The sequence below is a fragment of the Phascolarctos cinereus genome, unplaced genomic scaffold (assembly GCF_003287225.1).
Source record: "Phascolarctos cinereus isolate Bilbo 61053 unplaced genomic scaffold, phaCin_HiC Scaffold_5;HRSCAF=322, whole genome shotgun sequence".
In the NCBI taxonomy this organism is placed as follows: domain Eukaryota; kingdom Metazoa; phylum Chordata; class Mammalia; order Diprotodontia; family Phascolarctidae; genus Phascolarctos; species Phascolarctos cinereus.
In genome coordinates, this window is record NW_027555958.1 from 351,845,121 (window position 1) to 351,863,634 (window position 18,514).

The following is an 18,514-nucleotide window of genomic DNA, read 5'->3' on the forward strand; positions in this document are numbered from 1 at the left end:
CTTCCTGACTCTAGACCCAATACTGTATCTTCTGTGCCACCTAGCTACCCTAGATATCATTATACTCACCCAAAATATAGTTAATAAAAATCTCATGATAACTATAATAGGAAAATAACCACTATGCTAATTAATTTATTGTTAACACCAAAGACATTAAGTACCTACTGCATATAGGACAGATGCAAAGTTTATATAACATTGGTATCTACTTTCGAAGAGTTTAGAGTCTAGACTTTTAAAAAGGGTAGTAGTTTGTATGTGCTGACTACTGAATGAAATAATTAAGAAATAGCCCGTTCTCATATCTTGGAAAATGTATTATGTACTTTACTTAAAATGTATAATATATCTAATATTTAATAAATAGCATAATTAAAGATACTTGGTTAATTTTAATTTTTAAATGTGCTACTTCCCCTTATTCCCCTTAGGTTACAATGCACCATACCTTTCAGTGTATAGTGAAAATGCAGTTGATATATTTGATGTCAATTCCATGGAATGGATTCAGACAATCCCCCTCAAGAAGGTAATTCTACATTGTAGTTAAGCAACCGTGTGCTACACTCTTAAAGATATGTGCTTCGTGAATTACTGATGGAAAATTGAAATGTTGGGAACACTCTTTAGGAAAGAGGAAAAAAAGTTAAGAATTGAAAGACAGAAAAAATAGTTGATAATCCGAGTCTTCTTTATAAGTAAGGGGAAAAATTAGTACAAGAGGAACGAATGATAAATTTTACTATAGGCATATCAATATGTACCATGTACTTTGTTATCTTTGATTCCATAGTATAGCTATGGCTATGGCTGCTTAAAAACTATATTCTCCTACCTTTAAGATGAATATAACCCTCACTCTCATATTGATTTTTTTTAAAAAAGGACCTAGAGCATGTGTAATTTTTAGTTTATGACTGGTTTCTGTATATTAATAACGTATCTTTACAAAGAGCTGAACAGTTATAAAGTTTGTGGCTAAAGCAGTGGATAAACTTCTCACAATTGAAAAAGTTAGGATTTTACAGGTTCAAATTTTTTTTTTCAAAAAAACTTTTTTCATCTTACATCGTAATCTTCACAAATAGAAAATTGCCATGCTGAGAAAAGCCAATTGAGCAAATAAGAAGGATTTCATAAAGATATATTTGTATACCATTCTATGGAGGAGGAGAAAAAGTGTCAAATTACGTTTCAGTAATTGTCCAATTTCAAAATTAGTTCTTTATAAAGAATAAAAAACTGAAGCAATAAAAAATTGGTCTTTATCTCGCTTTAACATTTTTAAGACATTATGAACTTGCACAAGAGATATGTTATTGTTTTGTCAACATAAGAGTTGTAGTCACATATGACTCCAAGAAGGCCATTTTAATTAAATAGTTTATTTCATTTAAAGGAAATTAGCACTTTAAAATAATAGACATATTTTATCTGAGATTCTTATTTAATCTTCATGAGTTGGTATTTCAAGTTATATATTTTATACCTTCAGAGTCAGAATTAATAGCATTACTCTACATTTCTCACAAGTTATATTTGAGACTGCAATTTTTATAGTAAGAAAGATGAAGGAAAATTCTTAATGGTGTATCTTCATTAATAATCTAATAGTTTTACAATTTGATTTTGTATTAATTTTTTGAAATAATCATTTTCTTTTCTGTTTTAGGTGCGACCCTTGAACACAGAAGGATCATTAAACCTTTTAGGGTTGGAGACAATTAGATTAATATATTTCAAAAATAAGATGGCAGGTAAGGGGAAAATATAGTCTTAATGAGAATACTTATATAAAAATAATCTCTTTGTGGCTGTGACTTCTGTGATTGGAAACCATGCCATACCAGAATCAGCTGAAAAACATGAGCTAGCTGGTCTGGAAAAAAGAAGTAGTAATGGTAGGGAGAGGGAAAGATGACAGCTTTCTTCAGGTGCTTGAAGGACTGCAGTCTAAGAGAGATATTATGTTTCTTCTACTTGGCCCCCGAGGTGAGAACTGGGAGCAAAGTAAGGAAGTTGCTGAGAAGCAGATTCAGCCTGAGCTCCTTGAGAGCAGGGGAGTTTTCATTTTTTGCCTTTGTTTCTCCACCATTTAGCACAAATGCTGTCACACTTACTAAATGTCCACTCACTGGAGATCTTCAAGCAGAGGCTTGGGATGATGTATAAAGATTCTTGGTCAGGAACCAGGGCAGACTAAGGGGTCTCTGGTAATCTGAGATTCTATGGAGCTATTGTAATAGTTTTATTTATTTGTTTTTAATGGCCAGAATTTAAAGGACTTTCTAAAGTGTTGTACCTTCATTATTTAATTCATTACTTAATAATAGACTCTGTCATAAAGCCCTCCAATTCCTAAATTCCCCCCCAAAAAAAATTTAATCATCTCTATAGGGCTAGCAGACTATGTCGAAATAGAAAGTTATGATTTGATACAATAAGCTTGTCCTAGGAATTCATTTCAAATCACAATTATTTCTGGAAAGTACATTTGAGAGCTAATATAATCCTATATTTTGAAGATGAAGAAACTGAGAGTTAAAGAAATTATGTGGTTTGCCCAGAGTTCCACAGGTGATTAAACCAGGAATGGAGTCCAGACTCATTGCTTTTTCTGCTATATCACTGCCTTCCAGCAAAAATGCCATATAGATATTTATGGCTAGGGAACAATTGCTCATCCTACAATCAGCAACTGAAGCAACAAAGACTGCTGAACAGAATATATAATAATATACCATTTAAAGAAAATGCCAAATGCAAGAAAACCAAAGTCAAATTCAGTGGACAGTGTTGATACTAAACTACCGAAGTTAAAGCATATAACCTCCATTTCTCTTAATAATTGGTAACTAAAAGGGTAGAGAATGGCATTACTAAATCACCTGTGAGTCATGATATTAGGCAGTTTTGCTGAACTGTTTTCAGCCATGGAGTGGTTTGGGAGTTTAAACTTTTTGGAGGGATTTGTATGGGTATCTATTGGAAGGTGTTGCTTGTGTCAAAATATAGTGTTTCAATACAAAATTATATTATTAATATGCCTGGATATTATTCAGGCTTAAAGTAAAACATTCTGCTAAGTTATTGATCATTTTATTTTTTAGACAGCATGAACAGGGAGACTTATAAGGGTGATTTTATGGCCATTCAGTTAGACATTCTGGTAGCTAGTTCTACCATTAAAAAAAAAAATCCAGGAGACAGTGCAGGCAATATGAATCATTTACTTGTCCCTTAAAGTACATATTTCCACAGAAGCAATGGCCAATGGGAAAATCCACAGAAAAACCATTTTACCCATGTTATAACTGAACACTAGTTGTAATGATATTAATAATACTATTTTTGTTGTTTAGTTATTTTTAAGTCATGTCTGACTCTTTGTGACCCCTTTTGGGGTTTTCTTGGCAAAGATACTAGAGTGGTTTGCCATTTCCTTCAGCTCATTTTACAGATGAAAAAACTGAGACAAACAGGATTTAGTGACTTGTCCAGAGTCACACAGCTAGTTAGTGTCTGAAGCTGGATTTGAACCTAGTTCTTCCTGATTCCAGACCCAGCAAACTATCTGTTGTGCCACCTAGTTTAGCTATAGTGCAGATTAAATAGATTCGGGGGACTGTCCCAGGCATATCTAGGAGCAGTACAGAGGTAAGTCAGGTCAAGGAAATGATTGTCGTATTAAGGGAATTCATAAATTAAGAATCTAGAAGTCAGGAGCAGCTAGGTGGCACAGTGGATAGAGGGAGGACCTGAGTTCAAATGTGACCTCAGACACTTGGCACTTACTAGCTGTGTGACCCTGGGCAAGTCACTTAACCTCAATTGCCTCACAAAAAAGCAAAAAAAAAAGAATCTAGGAGTCACATTGTCATGACCTCTTCTGTTGAATGAAGCTGCTTCTGTGTCCTAATCTAAAATCACAGTAACATTTCTTTACCAACATATTTGCCAGATATTGCTCTTTCTATTCCTACAGAATCTCTGACAGCTGACTCCTTCTCTACTCACGCAGCTACCACTTTAGTTCAGGCTTTCAACACTTTTCCCCTAAACTGTAGTAGAAATCTCCCTAAGAAAAGTGCCCTAGGACCCAACCAAGGAAAATGCTCTCTTTCATTGAAAGGAAAAGCACACTCTCTATCTCCCATTCAGAGTAAGGAGGAGGAACCCCACTGATTCCTCAAGGGGAGTGCTCCAGGAGGAAATGGGGGGCAGCCTAGTTATTCTACTTGGCTAGAATGTTAACCCAAACTGTATTTTTAACTATTATAGTTTCTTAGGGCTTCTTATAAATGTTACCTGAAATCATCTTGGGACATTGATATTCAAAGACATTAGCAGCTATTCCATTTAATGTTAGATTAAAGAGAATTGTTTCTAGCAGATTTGTGCCCACTTTTTTTCTTTGACAACACACAGCCTTTCCATCAAGGAATTTGTAATCTAATCCCTGCCCCTTCTCTTTATTATATTAATCTCTTGAGACCTTTCAAGACCCATATCCTTCATGAAGCCTTCCCCTGCAAATCTAGCCTACACATCACGTCCTTTTTTTGAGTACCTCCTAGCATTTGTATCGGTCCTTTGTCATGGCGGTCTGTCATATTCAGTTGACATTGTTGCATATTTCATTCTTTGTTTCATGTCTTGCCTTCCCAACAAAATTGTAAGCTCTTTGAAAACAAGTAGTATTATAGATATTTCCCCTACAGTACCTGTAGTGTTGAACATTACAATAGTTGTTCATTAAATACTTGTTTAATTGACTTCAACTGAAAAAAAAAACCAGTCATTTTATATCCTGTTACTTTAAAGCAGGATTCTAGGGGCAGCTAGGTGGCACAGTGGATAGAGCACCGGCCCTGGATTCAGGAGGACTTGAGTTCAAATGTGGCCTCAGACACATAACACTTAACTAGCTGTGTGACCCTGAGCAAGTCACTTAACCCCATTGCCTAGCAAAAAACAAAAAAATAAATAAATAAAGCAGGATTCTAAGTCTACTATTAAAAATTGATTTTGAAATGTACATTATATACTCTAAAAGTACACAGTATATACTTGGATAGGGTGACATTACATATACATCCATTGAAAATTATGAGTTCTGCCACAAGCCAATACAAGACCCTATTTAAATTATTAGAGAATGGGTTCATTTTGAAAATCATTCATCTTTTCTAATACTTATTCTCTTTTAGTAAAATTTTGCAAATCATACTTAAGTTGTTAGTAGCTGTTTTATACCATCTGAATGTCATCATGAGGGTACCATATCTTAATTTCTAATCATAACATCTAGAACTGGTCCAGCTCTGTCATGAATACATCATATTTCATAAATTCACTGTCCCTCATTTTGTTTTCTTTTTTTATGGTAGTTTTATTATAGCACATCCTTATAGCATAGTGTAGTGAATCAAGTGCTAAACTTGGAGTGAGGCAAATCGAGGTTTGAATCCCACCTTTGATACTTAATTGGCTGAGTAAACATAGCCGAGTCATCTGACTTCTCTGAACCTCTGTTTTCTCATCTAAAAAATGAAGATAATACATGGAGTACTTACTTGACAGGGATGTAATAAAGCTCAAATGAGATAATGTTTGCGAAGTGCTTTGCAAACCTGAAAACACTGTGTATAAATGTCAGTTGTTATGATGATAAAAATAACAATTCCTTGACATTTGCAAATTTCTTTGAAGTTAATGCATAAAAGATAAAAGCAGATTAGCAGATTATAGAGCAATGTTGTTGAATTTTTCCTCAAGTTATTTGTTAATTAAATTCAAACTCATTTTGTTTTTAATAGAGGGGGATGAGCTAGTAGTCCCTGAAACATCAGATAATAGCCGGAAACAAATGGTTCGAAGCATCAATAATAAAAGGCGTTATTCCTTCAGAGTCCCAGAGGAGGAAAGGATGCAACAGAGGAGGTCGGTATTTAACTTATATTTGTCTTCTGTCCATGCCTGTAGGCCCTGAAGGACCATTGTTTGGTGACAGTGCTGTATTATTTGTGTGAAAGCCAAAGTCAGTCTCTGAAACTCTGTCAGACACCTGTGTGTGTGTCAGTTCAGCAATGTGTTTTATCTTGTCTGTATAACTTGAACTAATCCTTCTATGGTTGTAAAGATGCACTAGATTCAAGCATATTATTTGGACTTTTAAATAAATGTGTGCAATAGCTGTAATTTGGAATGCATGCCTCCACAAATTGGGTACATATAGTATATATATATATGTGTGTATATACTCTAAACTGTACATATGAAGAGCTCTAATAAACATTTTATAAAAGAAGAAATGACACTAAATGTAAATATGGATTAAATACTTTTAGACTCTGGTTCTGCTTTCCTTTATTTAAGGGTCTTACTCTTGTACAGTCTGTGAATTTACTATAAGATTTTTCATTAATGGTGTATTACCTAGCTAACAATTTTGCTGGAATTTCTGTAAATGTATAGGCAAAAAGCAGGTAATGATTCCACTTATATATAGAAATATCTTAACTGTTATAATTTTTAAGGATAAACAATAAAACAGTCCAGAATTGTCTGGGGCAGAGATTTTTTTTTTATGTCTTTGACTGAATGAGGTCCTATTTTCCACCAGAAATTATGAGTTATTTAAAACTTCTCCAGAGAGGTGAATATCTTCTTTCTCTACTCACTAAGTTTTCCGTTGAAAAGATCCTTTTCTTATAGTTTCTGTGTTGCCTTGAGAAAAGTACTAGCTATAATATAAAAGTAGAAATGTTAACTTTTAACTCTGGATGTCAAGGTAAATTTGGGGGATATTTTATTTACTTTGTTGTTATTATATTATTGAATGCCTAAATGATATCTTCCAAAACAATGCTAAGGTAATTCTAATTCCAAACATGAACAATAGTGCAGTATTATTCTAATTATATTTTTTTCTGTCCTTTGGCTTCTCCAACTTCGAAGAAGAACCAGGTCACCATTGCATCCCCCTTCTGCATCTTTTCTTGAATATGATCTCAGCTCACTCTGACTGTTAATTCTCTGCCTCAGTCACGATTTGGAATTTTTATGGGTGCATATATTGGCTTGCAAGACAGAACTTCCCCTCTTCCCTTTCTGCAAGTTTGAGGCTGACATAGAAGAACAACTGCACTAAGGGTTATCCTTCGTATTAACATGAGCAATTTCTTAGATGGTTTCAGATTTTTCTTCTAAAAAGAGAAAATGTACTTGTTTTGGAAATGCCCAGCTTAACTCATAGAATGAGTGTCTAAATTAGGCATTTTCTCTTACAGGGAGATGCTACGTGATCCAGAAATGAGAAATAAATTAATTTCTAACCCAACTAATTTTAACCACATAGCACACATGGGTCCAGGAGATGGAATACAAATCCTGAAAGACTTGCCCATGGTAAGAAAAAGGAAGAATAAGTGAGAATCAAGTGAGTTTGCACATTAAAAGAAAAAAAAGAAGTTGGTTTTAGAACTGTGTATTGCTAAAGTGTTGGTAGAATGGGTTTGCCTAAATATATCTAAATACATATAACACCCCTGGCAAGATATATTGTAATGTGGTTTTGCTGTAATTGTAAACAAAATATATAACAAAATTTTCATTTGATTTCCAACCTAGAGCTGCTCTTGGCTTCAGAGAATCCTCTCCCAGGGCATGCTGTAAGTTGAGAATTTACATCAAACTCCATAGCTGAATTTAAAATTTAGTTGCTAAACCATTCTGAGTATCAAAACTAAATTATCACTAAAATTAAATGTAGGAAGCTGGTCTCTCTACCTAAATCATGGAATCAGGTCACCTAGATGTCAGTTAATGACCAAATTAAATCTTTTCCCCTGTCTGTTTAGTGGTCACAGACTACTTGAAAAATACTTAAGTAAAAAAAAAATTGGCATTTTAACCATTTTCTGTGTGTGGGATCAGACAATGTGTGGATCATTGTGGGACAGAGAAAACCATGCTGAACATGGAACCCAGATTGCTAGGTTCCAGTACCACTCCATAATTTAGCAGCTGTGGTACTGTGGGCAAGTTGCTTTGCTCCTTCCTTTGTAAAATGGAGGTAATAAAATTTGCACTCCTCACCTTGATTGTTGTCCCCTGTGCTTGAAACACACTTCCTCTTCTCTCACTACTGACATCTGTGGCCCCCTTTAAGTTCCAAATATATCCTTCCATAGGAAGCCTTCCCCAACCCCTCTTAATTCCAGTGCCTTCCCTCTGTTGATTGTCTCCTATTTATTATGTATGTATATATGTATTTATTTGCATATTGTCTCCCCATTAAACTGTAAGCTCCTTAAGGGCAGAGACTTTTTTCTTTTTGCCTTTTGTATCCCTAGCATTTAGCTCAGTATGTGACACATAGTAGGTGCTTAATAAATTGATTGACTAGTAGAATTGAAAATTTAAGAAAATCAAGTTAAAAGTTGAATGGATTTACAATTTATATCTCATAGGTTTAGTGTCTTGATGAACATTAATTTTTAGCTAAACTTTTTGAAATTTAGTTAAATATTTATTGCACACCTAACACATGTAGACCATAGTACTAGGCATTAAAGATGGTATATAAGACATAAAAAGAGTGCTCACTACAGGATGTAAAATCTGATTAGAGACACCATGTGAAATCACTTGAGTAATTATATCAACATGTACAAAACAACTACTTCATTTATTATAATTTTTTCAGGGGTGGGGGACAGACCTGTTGTTTCATTGATATAGGGAACCCTGAATGAAGAAAATAGCTTCGCTTCTCAGGGTGGATCCAAGATGGTGGAGTAAAGAAGCATTCAGCCAGGCTCTCCCAACATTCCCCTCCAAACAACTTTAACATCTCAAATTTTTAGAGTGGCAGAGCCAACAGAAGGTCAGAGAGAGACATTCTTCCAGCCCAAGACAACTTAGTAGGTCAGAGGGATCTGTAACATGGGGGTAGAGGCTAACTCATAGCCCATGTGGATGAAACACCAGTGGTGGGACTAAGCAGTGGTGACAGAAGCAGCAGCAGCTTTGAGAATTTTCAAGTCAAGGATGGTAAGGGGGACCTGGCAACTGTTCAGAAAGAGATTAGAGGACACCCCCGTGCTAGCACTGTACACAGGACCAGGTGCTGTTTGGCAGCTCCATTGCCTATCCCCACTTCTGGATCATGGTTCAAGGGTAGAGATGAGGAACACTTTCAATCAAGAGGGAGTGAAAACTCTGAGGGCCAGTATCACTTCCAGCCCCAAGAGATCAGAGATCCTGAAGAACAATATCACTTCTGGTCCCAAGGGAGGAGGGGCCCTGAGGAGCAGTATCAGTTGCAATCCCAAGGGATCATGGGCCTTTCTTGGGTAAAGACCAGAGTGTAGACAAAAAGAGCAATGACCACACCTCTCCTTAGATGACACCACCTGGGAAGCACAGAAAATTTCCAAACCCTCAGAACTAGCTCTGAAAACAGCAGTGCAAAAAAAGCCTGAAGCTTGAGACAGAGCCTTGCCCCCCACCACACCAGGAACAAAGCCCAACATTAACGTAAAGTTCCAAATCAAGATATAGGATGGAAAAATGAGCAAACAACAAAAAAAGAACCTGACCATAAAAAAAATGACTATGGTTATAGGAAAAATTAAGACACAAAATCAGAAAAAGACAGTGAAGTCAAAATGGCTATAAGCAAAGCCTCAAAGAAAAAATGTGAATTGGACACAAGTCCAACAAGAATTCCTGGAAGAGCTATAAAATTATTTTCTAAATGGAAAGACAACAGCTTAGTAAGAGAGGCACAAAAAAAAATAACTGAAGAAAATAACAACTTAAAGAATAGAATTGGCCAGATGGAAAAAGAAGTACAAAAATGAACTGATGAAAATAACTCCTTAAACATTAGAACTGGGCAAGTAGAAACCAGTGACTCCATATGATATCAAGAAATAATAAAATAAAGTAAAAAGAGTGAGAAATAGGAGAAAATATGAAATATCATTGGAAAAACAACTGATCTGGAAAATAGAATGAGGAAAGATTATTTAAGCATTAGAACCAGCAAGGTGGGACAGTGGATAGAGTGTTGGGCCTGGCATCTGAGTTCAGATCTGGCCTCAACTCATGGCATAACCTTGAGCAAGTCATTTAACCTTGTTGGTCTCAGTTTCTTGATCTGTAAAATGAGCTGGAGAAGGAAATGGCAAACCACTCCATTATCTTCATCAAGAAAACCTCAAATGAGGTCATGAAGAGTCATATGTAACTGAACGACAAAATTTAAAAATTATTGGATTACTTGAAAGCCATGAACAAGTAAAAAGCCTAGACATCATATTTCAAGATATCATCAAGAAAAACTGCTGCAATATACTAGAATCGGAGAGTAAAAGAGAAATTGAAAGAATCTACCAATCACCAACTGAAATAGATCCTAAAATGAAAACTTCCAGAAATACTGTAGCCAAATTTTAGAACTCCTAGGTCAAAGAGAAAATACTTCAATCAGCCAGAAAGAAACTATTCAAATACCATAGAGCCGTAGTCAGGATAACACAAGATTTAGGAGCTAACTTATTAAAGGAGCAGAGTGCTTGGAATTTGATGGTCCTGAAGGCAAAAGAGCTGGGATTACAACCAAGAATAACTTACCCAGCAAAATTGAGTATAATCTTTCAAGGGAGGAAAAAATAGATATTTAATGACATAGAGGACTTTAGAGCATTCCTGATGAAAAGGCCAAAGCTGAATAGAAAATTTGACTTTCAAATACAAGACTCAAGAAAAACATAAAAAGGTAAGCATGAGAGAGAAATCATAAGGCAATCAATAAGGTTAAACTGTTTACCTTTCTATGTATCTTCTAAGAACTTTTTATCCTTACTAGGGTAGTTAGAAGGATTCTAGGAAGGAAAAGGGTACAGGAGTCAGTTGATTATGTTGGAGTGACATAAAAAAATGGATAGGCAAGAAAGAGGGATGCCCTGGGAGACGGGGAAAGGTGAAGAAGAATAGGGAAAATTACCTCAAATGAAAGAGGCTCACAAGAAAGAGCTACTACAGTGGACAGGACAATGGTGGGGACAGGGCAGGCAATGCTTGCCTCACATCTAAATTAACTCAAAAACATATGAATACTCAATTGGTAATAGAAATATATCTTATTTAACAGGGGTAGGAGGAGAAAGGAATAAGAGAAATGAGGTTTGATAAAATGGAGGGCAGATAAAAGAAGGCAGTGGTCAGAAGCAAAACAGACTTTAAAGTAGGGACAGGATAAAAGGAAATAGAATGAAAGGAAATGCAGTTAATAATCATAACTGGTTACAAATGGGATGAACTCACCCATAAAATGAAAGCTGATAACATGATGGATTAGAAACTAGAAACGCACTTGAAATAGAGAGACACACACAGTTAAAATAACAAGCTGGAACAGAATCTATTATGCTTCAGCTGAAGTAAAAAAAGGCAGGAGTAGCGATCAAAATCTCAGACAAAGCAAAAGCAAAAACAGACCTAGTTAAGAGGCAAAAAAAGGGAAATTGCATCTTGTTAAAAGAAACCTATAGACAGTGAAGTCCTATCAATATTAAACATATATGTACCAAGTGGCGTTGTTGTTCAGTCATTTCAGTCGTGTCTCACTCTTTGTCGACCCCATTGGACCAAATGGTATAAGCATCCAAATTCGTAAAGGAAAAGTTAAGTAAATTACAATAGGAAATAGGAAAACTGTACTAGTGGGGAACATCAGCTTTCGCCCCTCTCCAGGCTAGATAAATTTAACCATCAAAGAAGTAAGAAAGAAGTCAAGGAAATTAATAGAATGTTAGAAAACCTAGGTATGATAGACCTTTGGAGAAAACAGAATGGTAATAGAAAAGAGTATTCCTTTTTCTCAGTGGTACATGGCACCTACACAAAAATTGACCATATATTAGGGCATAAAAACCTCACAACCAAATGCAGAAAAGCAGAAACATTGAATACACTCTTTTCAGATCATAATGCAATAAAAATTATATTTCTTAAGGGGCCATGGAAGTATAGATTAAAAACTAACTGAAACTAAATCTAATTCTAAAAAATGAGTGGGTCAAAGAACAAATCATAGAAACAGGCAATAATTTCACTAAAAAGAATGATGACAATGAGACAGCATTCCAAAATTTGTGGGTTGCAGCCAACGTATTTCTTAGGCATACATCAATAAAAGAGAGAAAGAGTAGGTCAATGAATAGAGCATGCAACTAAAAAAGCTAGAAAAAAAATGTAATCCCCAATTAACCACCAAATATGGAAATCCTGAAAATCAAAGGAGAAATTAATAAAATTGAAATAGAAAAACAATTGAACTAGTATATAAACAAAACTAGGAACTGGTTTTGTGGGGGGGAAAACCCAATAAAATAGATAAATTATTGTCTAATTTGACTTCAAAAAAGAAGAAAAGCAAATCACTAGTATCAAAAATGGAAAGGGTGAATGCACCACCAATGAAGATGAGATTAAAGCAATTATTAGAAGTTATTTTAGGCAACTATATGCCAGTAGAATAGACAGTCTAAATGAAATGGTTGACTATTTACAAAAATGTAAATTATCAAATTAAATTAACAGAAGAGGAAAAAGAATACATAAATAGCCATATCTTAGAAATAAAAATTGAACACACCATCAATGAGCTCCTAAGAAAAAATCCCCAGGATCTACTAGATTCACAAGTGAATTGTACCAAACATTTAAGGAACAATTAATCTCAATACTACACAAACTATTTGAAAAAATAAGTGAAGAAGTAATCCCTCTAAATTCCTTTTTTTTTTTTTTTGCATTTTGGTGAGGCAGTCAGGGTTAAATGACTTGCCCAGAGTCACACAGCTAGTCCGTGTCAAGTTTCTGAGGCCAGATTTGAACTCAGATCCTCCTGACTCCAAGGCAGAGCTCTATCCACTGCACTAGCTAGCTGCCTCTAAATTCCTTTTATAGCAAAAATATGGTTTTGATACCTAAACCAGAGAGAACAAAAACAGAGAAAGAAAACTATTGACCAGTTTCCTTAATGAATTTCAGTGCAGAAATTTTAAATAAAGTACTAACAAGGAGATTACAGCATAATATCAAAAAGATCATACATTATAACTAGGTGGGATTTATACCAGGAATACAGGACTGATCCAATATTGGGGAAACTATTAAGTGTAATTGACCTTATCAGTAATAATAAAAACAAAAATTATAGTTACATCAACAAATGCAGAAAAAGCCTTTGACAAAATACAATATTTTTATATGAATAGATAGTGATCCTATTCCTATTAAAAAACACTAGATAGCATAGAAATCAATAGAATCTTTCTTAAAGTGATAAGTAGTATTGATCTAAAACCAAAAACAAGCATTATCTGTAACAGGAATAAACTTGAAGCTTTTCCAGTAAGATCAGGAGTGAAGCAAGGATGTCTATTATCATCACTATTATTCAATATTCTGCTAGAAATGTTATTCAATATTCTGCTAGAAATTCTACTATAGCAGTAAGTCAAGAAAAAGAACTTAAAAGAATTAGAATAGGTAATGAGGAAATAAAACTATCACTCTTTGCAGATGATATAATGGTATACTTAGAGAACCCTAGAAAAATAACTTTAAAAACTAGTTGAAAAAATTATCACCTTTAGCAAAGTTGCAGGATACAAAACAAACCCACGTAAATCACCAGTATTTCTACATACAGTACTACCAACAAAACCTAGCAGGAAGAGATAAAAAGAAAAATTCCATTTAAAATAATTGCAAACAATATAAAATACTTGGGAGTCTACCTGCCAAGACAAACCCAAGGATTATGTGAACACAATTACAAAACACTTTTTATATAAATAAACAGATCTAAACAATTGGAGAAATAGTAACTGCTCATGAGGAGGCTGAGCCAATATAATAAAAATTACAATTCTGCCTAAGTTAATTTGCTTATTTACTGCCATACCAAACTACCAAAGAATTATAGAGCTAGAAAAAATAGTAACAAAATTCATCTGGAAGAATAAAAGGTCAAGAATGAAAAAAAAAGTTAAGGAGATGGTCTAACACTTCCAGATTGCAAACTATGTTATAAAAGTGGTAATCATGAAAACAGTCCGATGCTAGCTAACAAAAAGAGTGGTAGATCAATGGAATAGATTTGGTATATAATACATAGTGGAAAAAGACAGTAGTAATGTAGTGTTTGATAAACCCAAAGATCCAGACTTTTGGAGTAAGAACTCTACATTTGACCAAAATTTCTGGGGAAACTGGAAAGCAGTTTGGCAGAAACTAGGCTTATACCAACATTTCACACCATATACCAAGATAACGTCAAAATGGATAAATGATTTAGACATAAAGGGTGATATAGGTAAATTAGGGGAACATGGAAAAATGTACTTTTGAGATCTGTGGCTAGGAGAAGAGTCTATGCCAAAATAAGAGATAGCGGGGATTCTTAGAAGTAAAATAGATAATTTTGATAACATGAAATTAAAAAGCTTTTGCACAAAAAAAATGCATCCAAAAGTAGAAGGAAAACAGGAAATGAGGGGGAAGGGAGATTTTGCAGCAAGTTTCTTTCATAAAGGCTTCATTTCTCAAATATATGGGGCACTGAGTAAAATTTATAAGAATATGCATCATTCCCCAGTTGATATCAAAGGCAGTTTTCAGAAGAAATCCAAGCTGTCAATAGTCACATGAAAAAAAGTCCTAAATCACTACTGATTAGAGAAGTGCAAATTAGAACAACTGAGATACAACCTCACACCTATAAAATTGGCTAATATGACAGAAAAGTAAAAAACAAATACTGAGAGAATGTGGAAGAATTGGGACACTAATGTACTATTGGTGGAGTTGTGGACTAGTCCAACCTTTCTAGAGAACAGTTTGGAACTATGCCTAAAGGGCTATAAAACTCTGCATATTCTTTGATCCAGTAATACCACTACTAGATCAAGAGATCAAAGATAAGAGCATAAGGCCCATTTGTACAAAAATATGTGTAGTAGCACTTTTTGCAGAGCAAATGATTATAAATTGAGGGGAGGGTTGTCAATTTGGAGAAGAGGTGAACAAGTTATTGTATATGATTGTGATGGAATACTATTGTGCTATAAGAAATGATAGGCAGAATGGTTTTAGAAAAACCTGGGAAGACTTCTATGAATTCATGCAAAGTGAAATGGACAGACCCCAGAGAACATTGTATACAATAACAACAATATCATAAGGATGATCAAATGTGAAAGACTTAGCTACTCTGATCAAGACAGTGATCCACAATAGTTACAAAGGACTCATGATGAAAATTGCTCTCCACTTTGAGAGAGAAAAATGATGAACTCAGAATGCAGATTGGAGCATACTTTTTTAAACTTTCTTTATTTTTATTATTTTATTTGTGTTTCCTTTTACAACATGGCTAATATGGAAATGTCTTTTGCATGACCTCATGTATATAATCAAAATAAAATTGCTCACCTTCTCAAAGGGTTTGGGGGTGGAGAGGGAGATAGGGGATTTGGAATTCTAATTTTTTTTCAGCAATTGTTAAAAAATTTTTTTTATCTGTAATTGGTAAATATTTAATGAAATAAAAGAAATTTTTAAAAAAGAAAAATAACTAGCAGTTTCAAAACGAGTTCAAATGAGTACCTGCTCTTTGACTTATAGTCTTCAGAACAGAGAGAGGTCAAGGAACTTGCCCAGAGTCACACAGCCAGTATGTATCAGAGTATTTTATTAAAAGGTGCCTATATCTCAGAGTTAAAATGTTACCCTTTTATTCTTTTTTAACTTATACAAAAATAATTTTTCATTAGCAGAAAAATGTTTCCAGAAACCTAAGGTTAGAATTAGAATAATTCTAATAGCTACATATGTATATGTATATAGTTTCCCTTCAACCTATAAATAGAAAGAAACAAATTTAGACATCATTCATATTGCCTCAAGTGGAATTGTATTAAAGAAGAAAAATATGTTGTCTATGTAATACTCTGTACTTCCTGAACTCACCACCAGGGAATGAATTCCTTTTTCTAAGTCTACCAGTGCTTTTTGCTTGCCTTTTATTTATTTGTGTGTAGGGGGATGGGGGGATGAGGGAGAAGAACAGATCTGTAACTTCTTCAGGTTACAGTGGAAAAAGCACTTGGAGTCAGAGGACCTGGATTCAAATCCCATCCCTGTCAGTAACTAGCTTCTCTTCACTTCAGTATCTGTAAAAGAAGGGAGTTGTATTAGATGACCTCCATGGTCCCTTCCAGCTCTCAGTCTGTGGTCCTTTGATGATGGACATATCAGCAACTTGTCTGTTATGGATGAGGTTAGAGTTGCCATGGACACTGAGAGGTTCAGTGACTTGTCCAGAGTCATACAACAAGTCTTGTTCGGAGCTCGGACTTGAGCACTTCCTGACTCCGGAGTGGTTCCTGTTCTACGTTTAGCATAAAGTCTCCTTGATTGATATCATTTCAGTAGCATCATTAATATGTTAAAGTTAAGCCTCACTATAAAGTCACAAAATCTTTTTGCATTAGATGCAGCTTGGTGGCACAGTGTATAAAGAAGAAAGGAAGGAAATATATTTAGATAGTGCCTGCTATGTAATATGCTTACTGTGTGCCAGGCACTATGCTAAGCACTTTATAAATATTATCTCTTTGCATAGGTAGGTAGATAAATAGATGGATAGGAAGAAAGAGTGTGTGAGCATTGGACCTCTAGTCAGTACCAAGTTCGTATCTGGTTTTAAACACTTAGTTTTTATGATCCTAGGCAAGTCACTTAACTACTACCTTGCCTCAGTTTTCTCATCTGTAAAATGAGGATAATTATGCCACCTATCTTAAAAGGTTATTGTGAGGATAAAATAGGATAATGCTTGTAAAATGTTTTGAATCCTTGAAGCACTGTATATAAATGCTGGCTAATATTATTTGTTTGCTCAACCAGCCATTTTTTTCTTAGGAAACTAACTGCTCCTGGTAATGTAATTTCACCATTTATCCTAATACCATATTTTTGTAGAACTAATTAATGGCAATAAATGATATATTCAGTAAGAATACAAAGTTGAATTACTATACTGTCTTGAACCTTTTCAGTAATATTGATTTCATTATGAAACAGCCCTCTCTGCTCTACGTAATCACTCTCAGTTTAGTCAGAAGAATGCATCTTTTTTTGTGTTCATTTACCCATCACGTTAAGAAACCCATGCTGTTATTTTTGAGGGATACAACTTTAATGTCATTTCTCAGAAATATATCCTCAGGCCCCTTAAGCATTATCTTTCTCCTGTGAATTGGCAGCTTTAATCTACCTCAGATTAACTTTGTCTGGAAACTAAACTATACCTTCTTATTACCTGTTAAAGGAGCTTGGTAGCTAATGAGTAAAATGCTCATTTTCCTTAAAGAATATTGGTTGCTTTTTTTCTCCAAACAAACAGATATCATGCTTAATTTGCAGTGGAGGCAGGGCGTTAATAGAAAAGCCCAGGGTGAAGAATCTTGTTGGCCATGTGGCCTTGGTTAAATTGTTCAGTCTTTCTGGACCTTAGTTCCCTCCTTTGTAAAAGGTAGACCAAGTAACTTTTAAGATCTATCATGAACGTTCTATAATTGTAAATGTGAGCATTAATTTATGTTTGCATATTTAAGAACTTCAGATTCTATTGAGGTAAGAGTAGTAGAAAGTAATTCATATTTTTGTGTATATGCTGCCATGAATTTGAGAAAGAAGAGTTCTCTTTATTCACTTGGGGGTTTTTTTGTTTGTTTTGGTTTTGGTTTTTTGGCTTGTTGGCTTGGCCACTGATGTAGGTTTGCCTTGTGATTTTGGTGGGACCTGGTTTATTTTAAGTCTTTGAATCTTTATATAATTTTACTTATTTGAGCCTATATTGATAGAGACACAGAAGGTAGAATTGATGTGGGAAGAATTAAGAAAAAAGTGCATTGTATACCCTTCCAATTCACAACAATTTCAAAAGCTTTAATGCATTTTTTTTGCCTGTATAAGACAGAACCTCCTGTTTTGTATTTTCAGGGATTTTGTAAATTTCTCCAGCCTGTGCTCGTGCTTGTATGTGTGGCAGGCAACAGATTTTGTATATATTCCCATTCTTCATAATTTCATATTTCATTTTCATGGATCATACTCATCATTTGCCTTTAATGCAAAGTGATTGTGAAATTAAGTACTTTTTAGAGCTTAAAATATTTGAGGACCTTCATGGATCACAAAACTTCTCTAATATTTGAGTGGTAATATTCTCAGGTTTTTAGTGTTCTTTTCCCATTAATGAAATTACCTACAATTAATTGAATACTGCTAAAAATTGTGAATGAAGACAATTCCCCACAACCTATAATAGTTTTTTCAATGCAGAGCACATGCCTAAAGGTATATTGGATTAAATATGAACATATATAAAACAATAAATGCTGATAGTACAGTAAGGTTGAGG

At 34.6% G+C, this 18,514-nt stretch overlaps 1 protein-coding gene across 6 annotated transcripts in view; it reads left to right on the forward strand.

Annotated features, from left to right (window-relative positions):
- The window catches only part of CDC42BPA (CDC42 binding protein kinase alpha), a 430,427-nt gene that overhangs the window by 390,029 nt on the left and 21,884 nt on the right, over positions 1 to 18,514 (forward strand). For all 6 annotated transcript variants that reach the window (XM_020982125.2, XM_020982131.2, XM_020982126.2 and 3 more), the window contains 4 exons: positions 435 to 532; positions 1,676 to 1,760; positions 5,823 to 5,946; positions 7,296 to 7,413. In XM_020982125.2, coding sequence (XP_020837784.1) covers positions 435 to 532; positions 1,676 to 1,760; positions 5,823 to 5,946; positions 7,296 to 7,413 — 425 coding nt within the window. The remainder of the gene's footprint in view (positions 1 to 434; positions 533 to 1,675; positions 1,761 to 5,822; positions 5,947 to 7,295; positions 7,414 to 18,514) is intronic.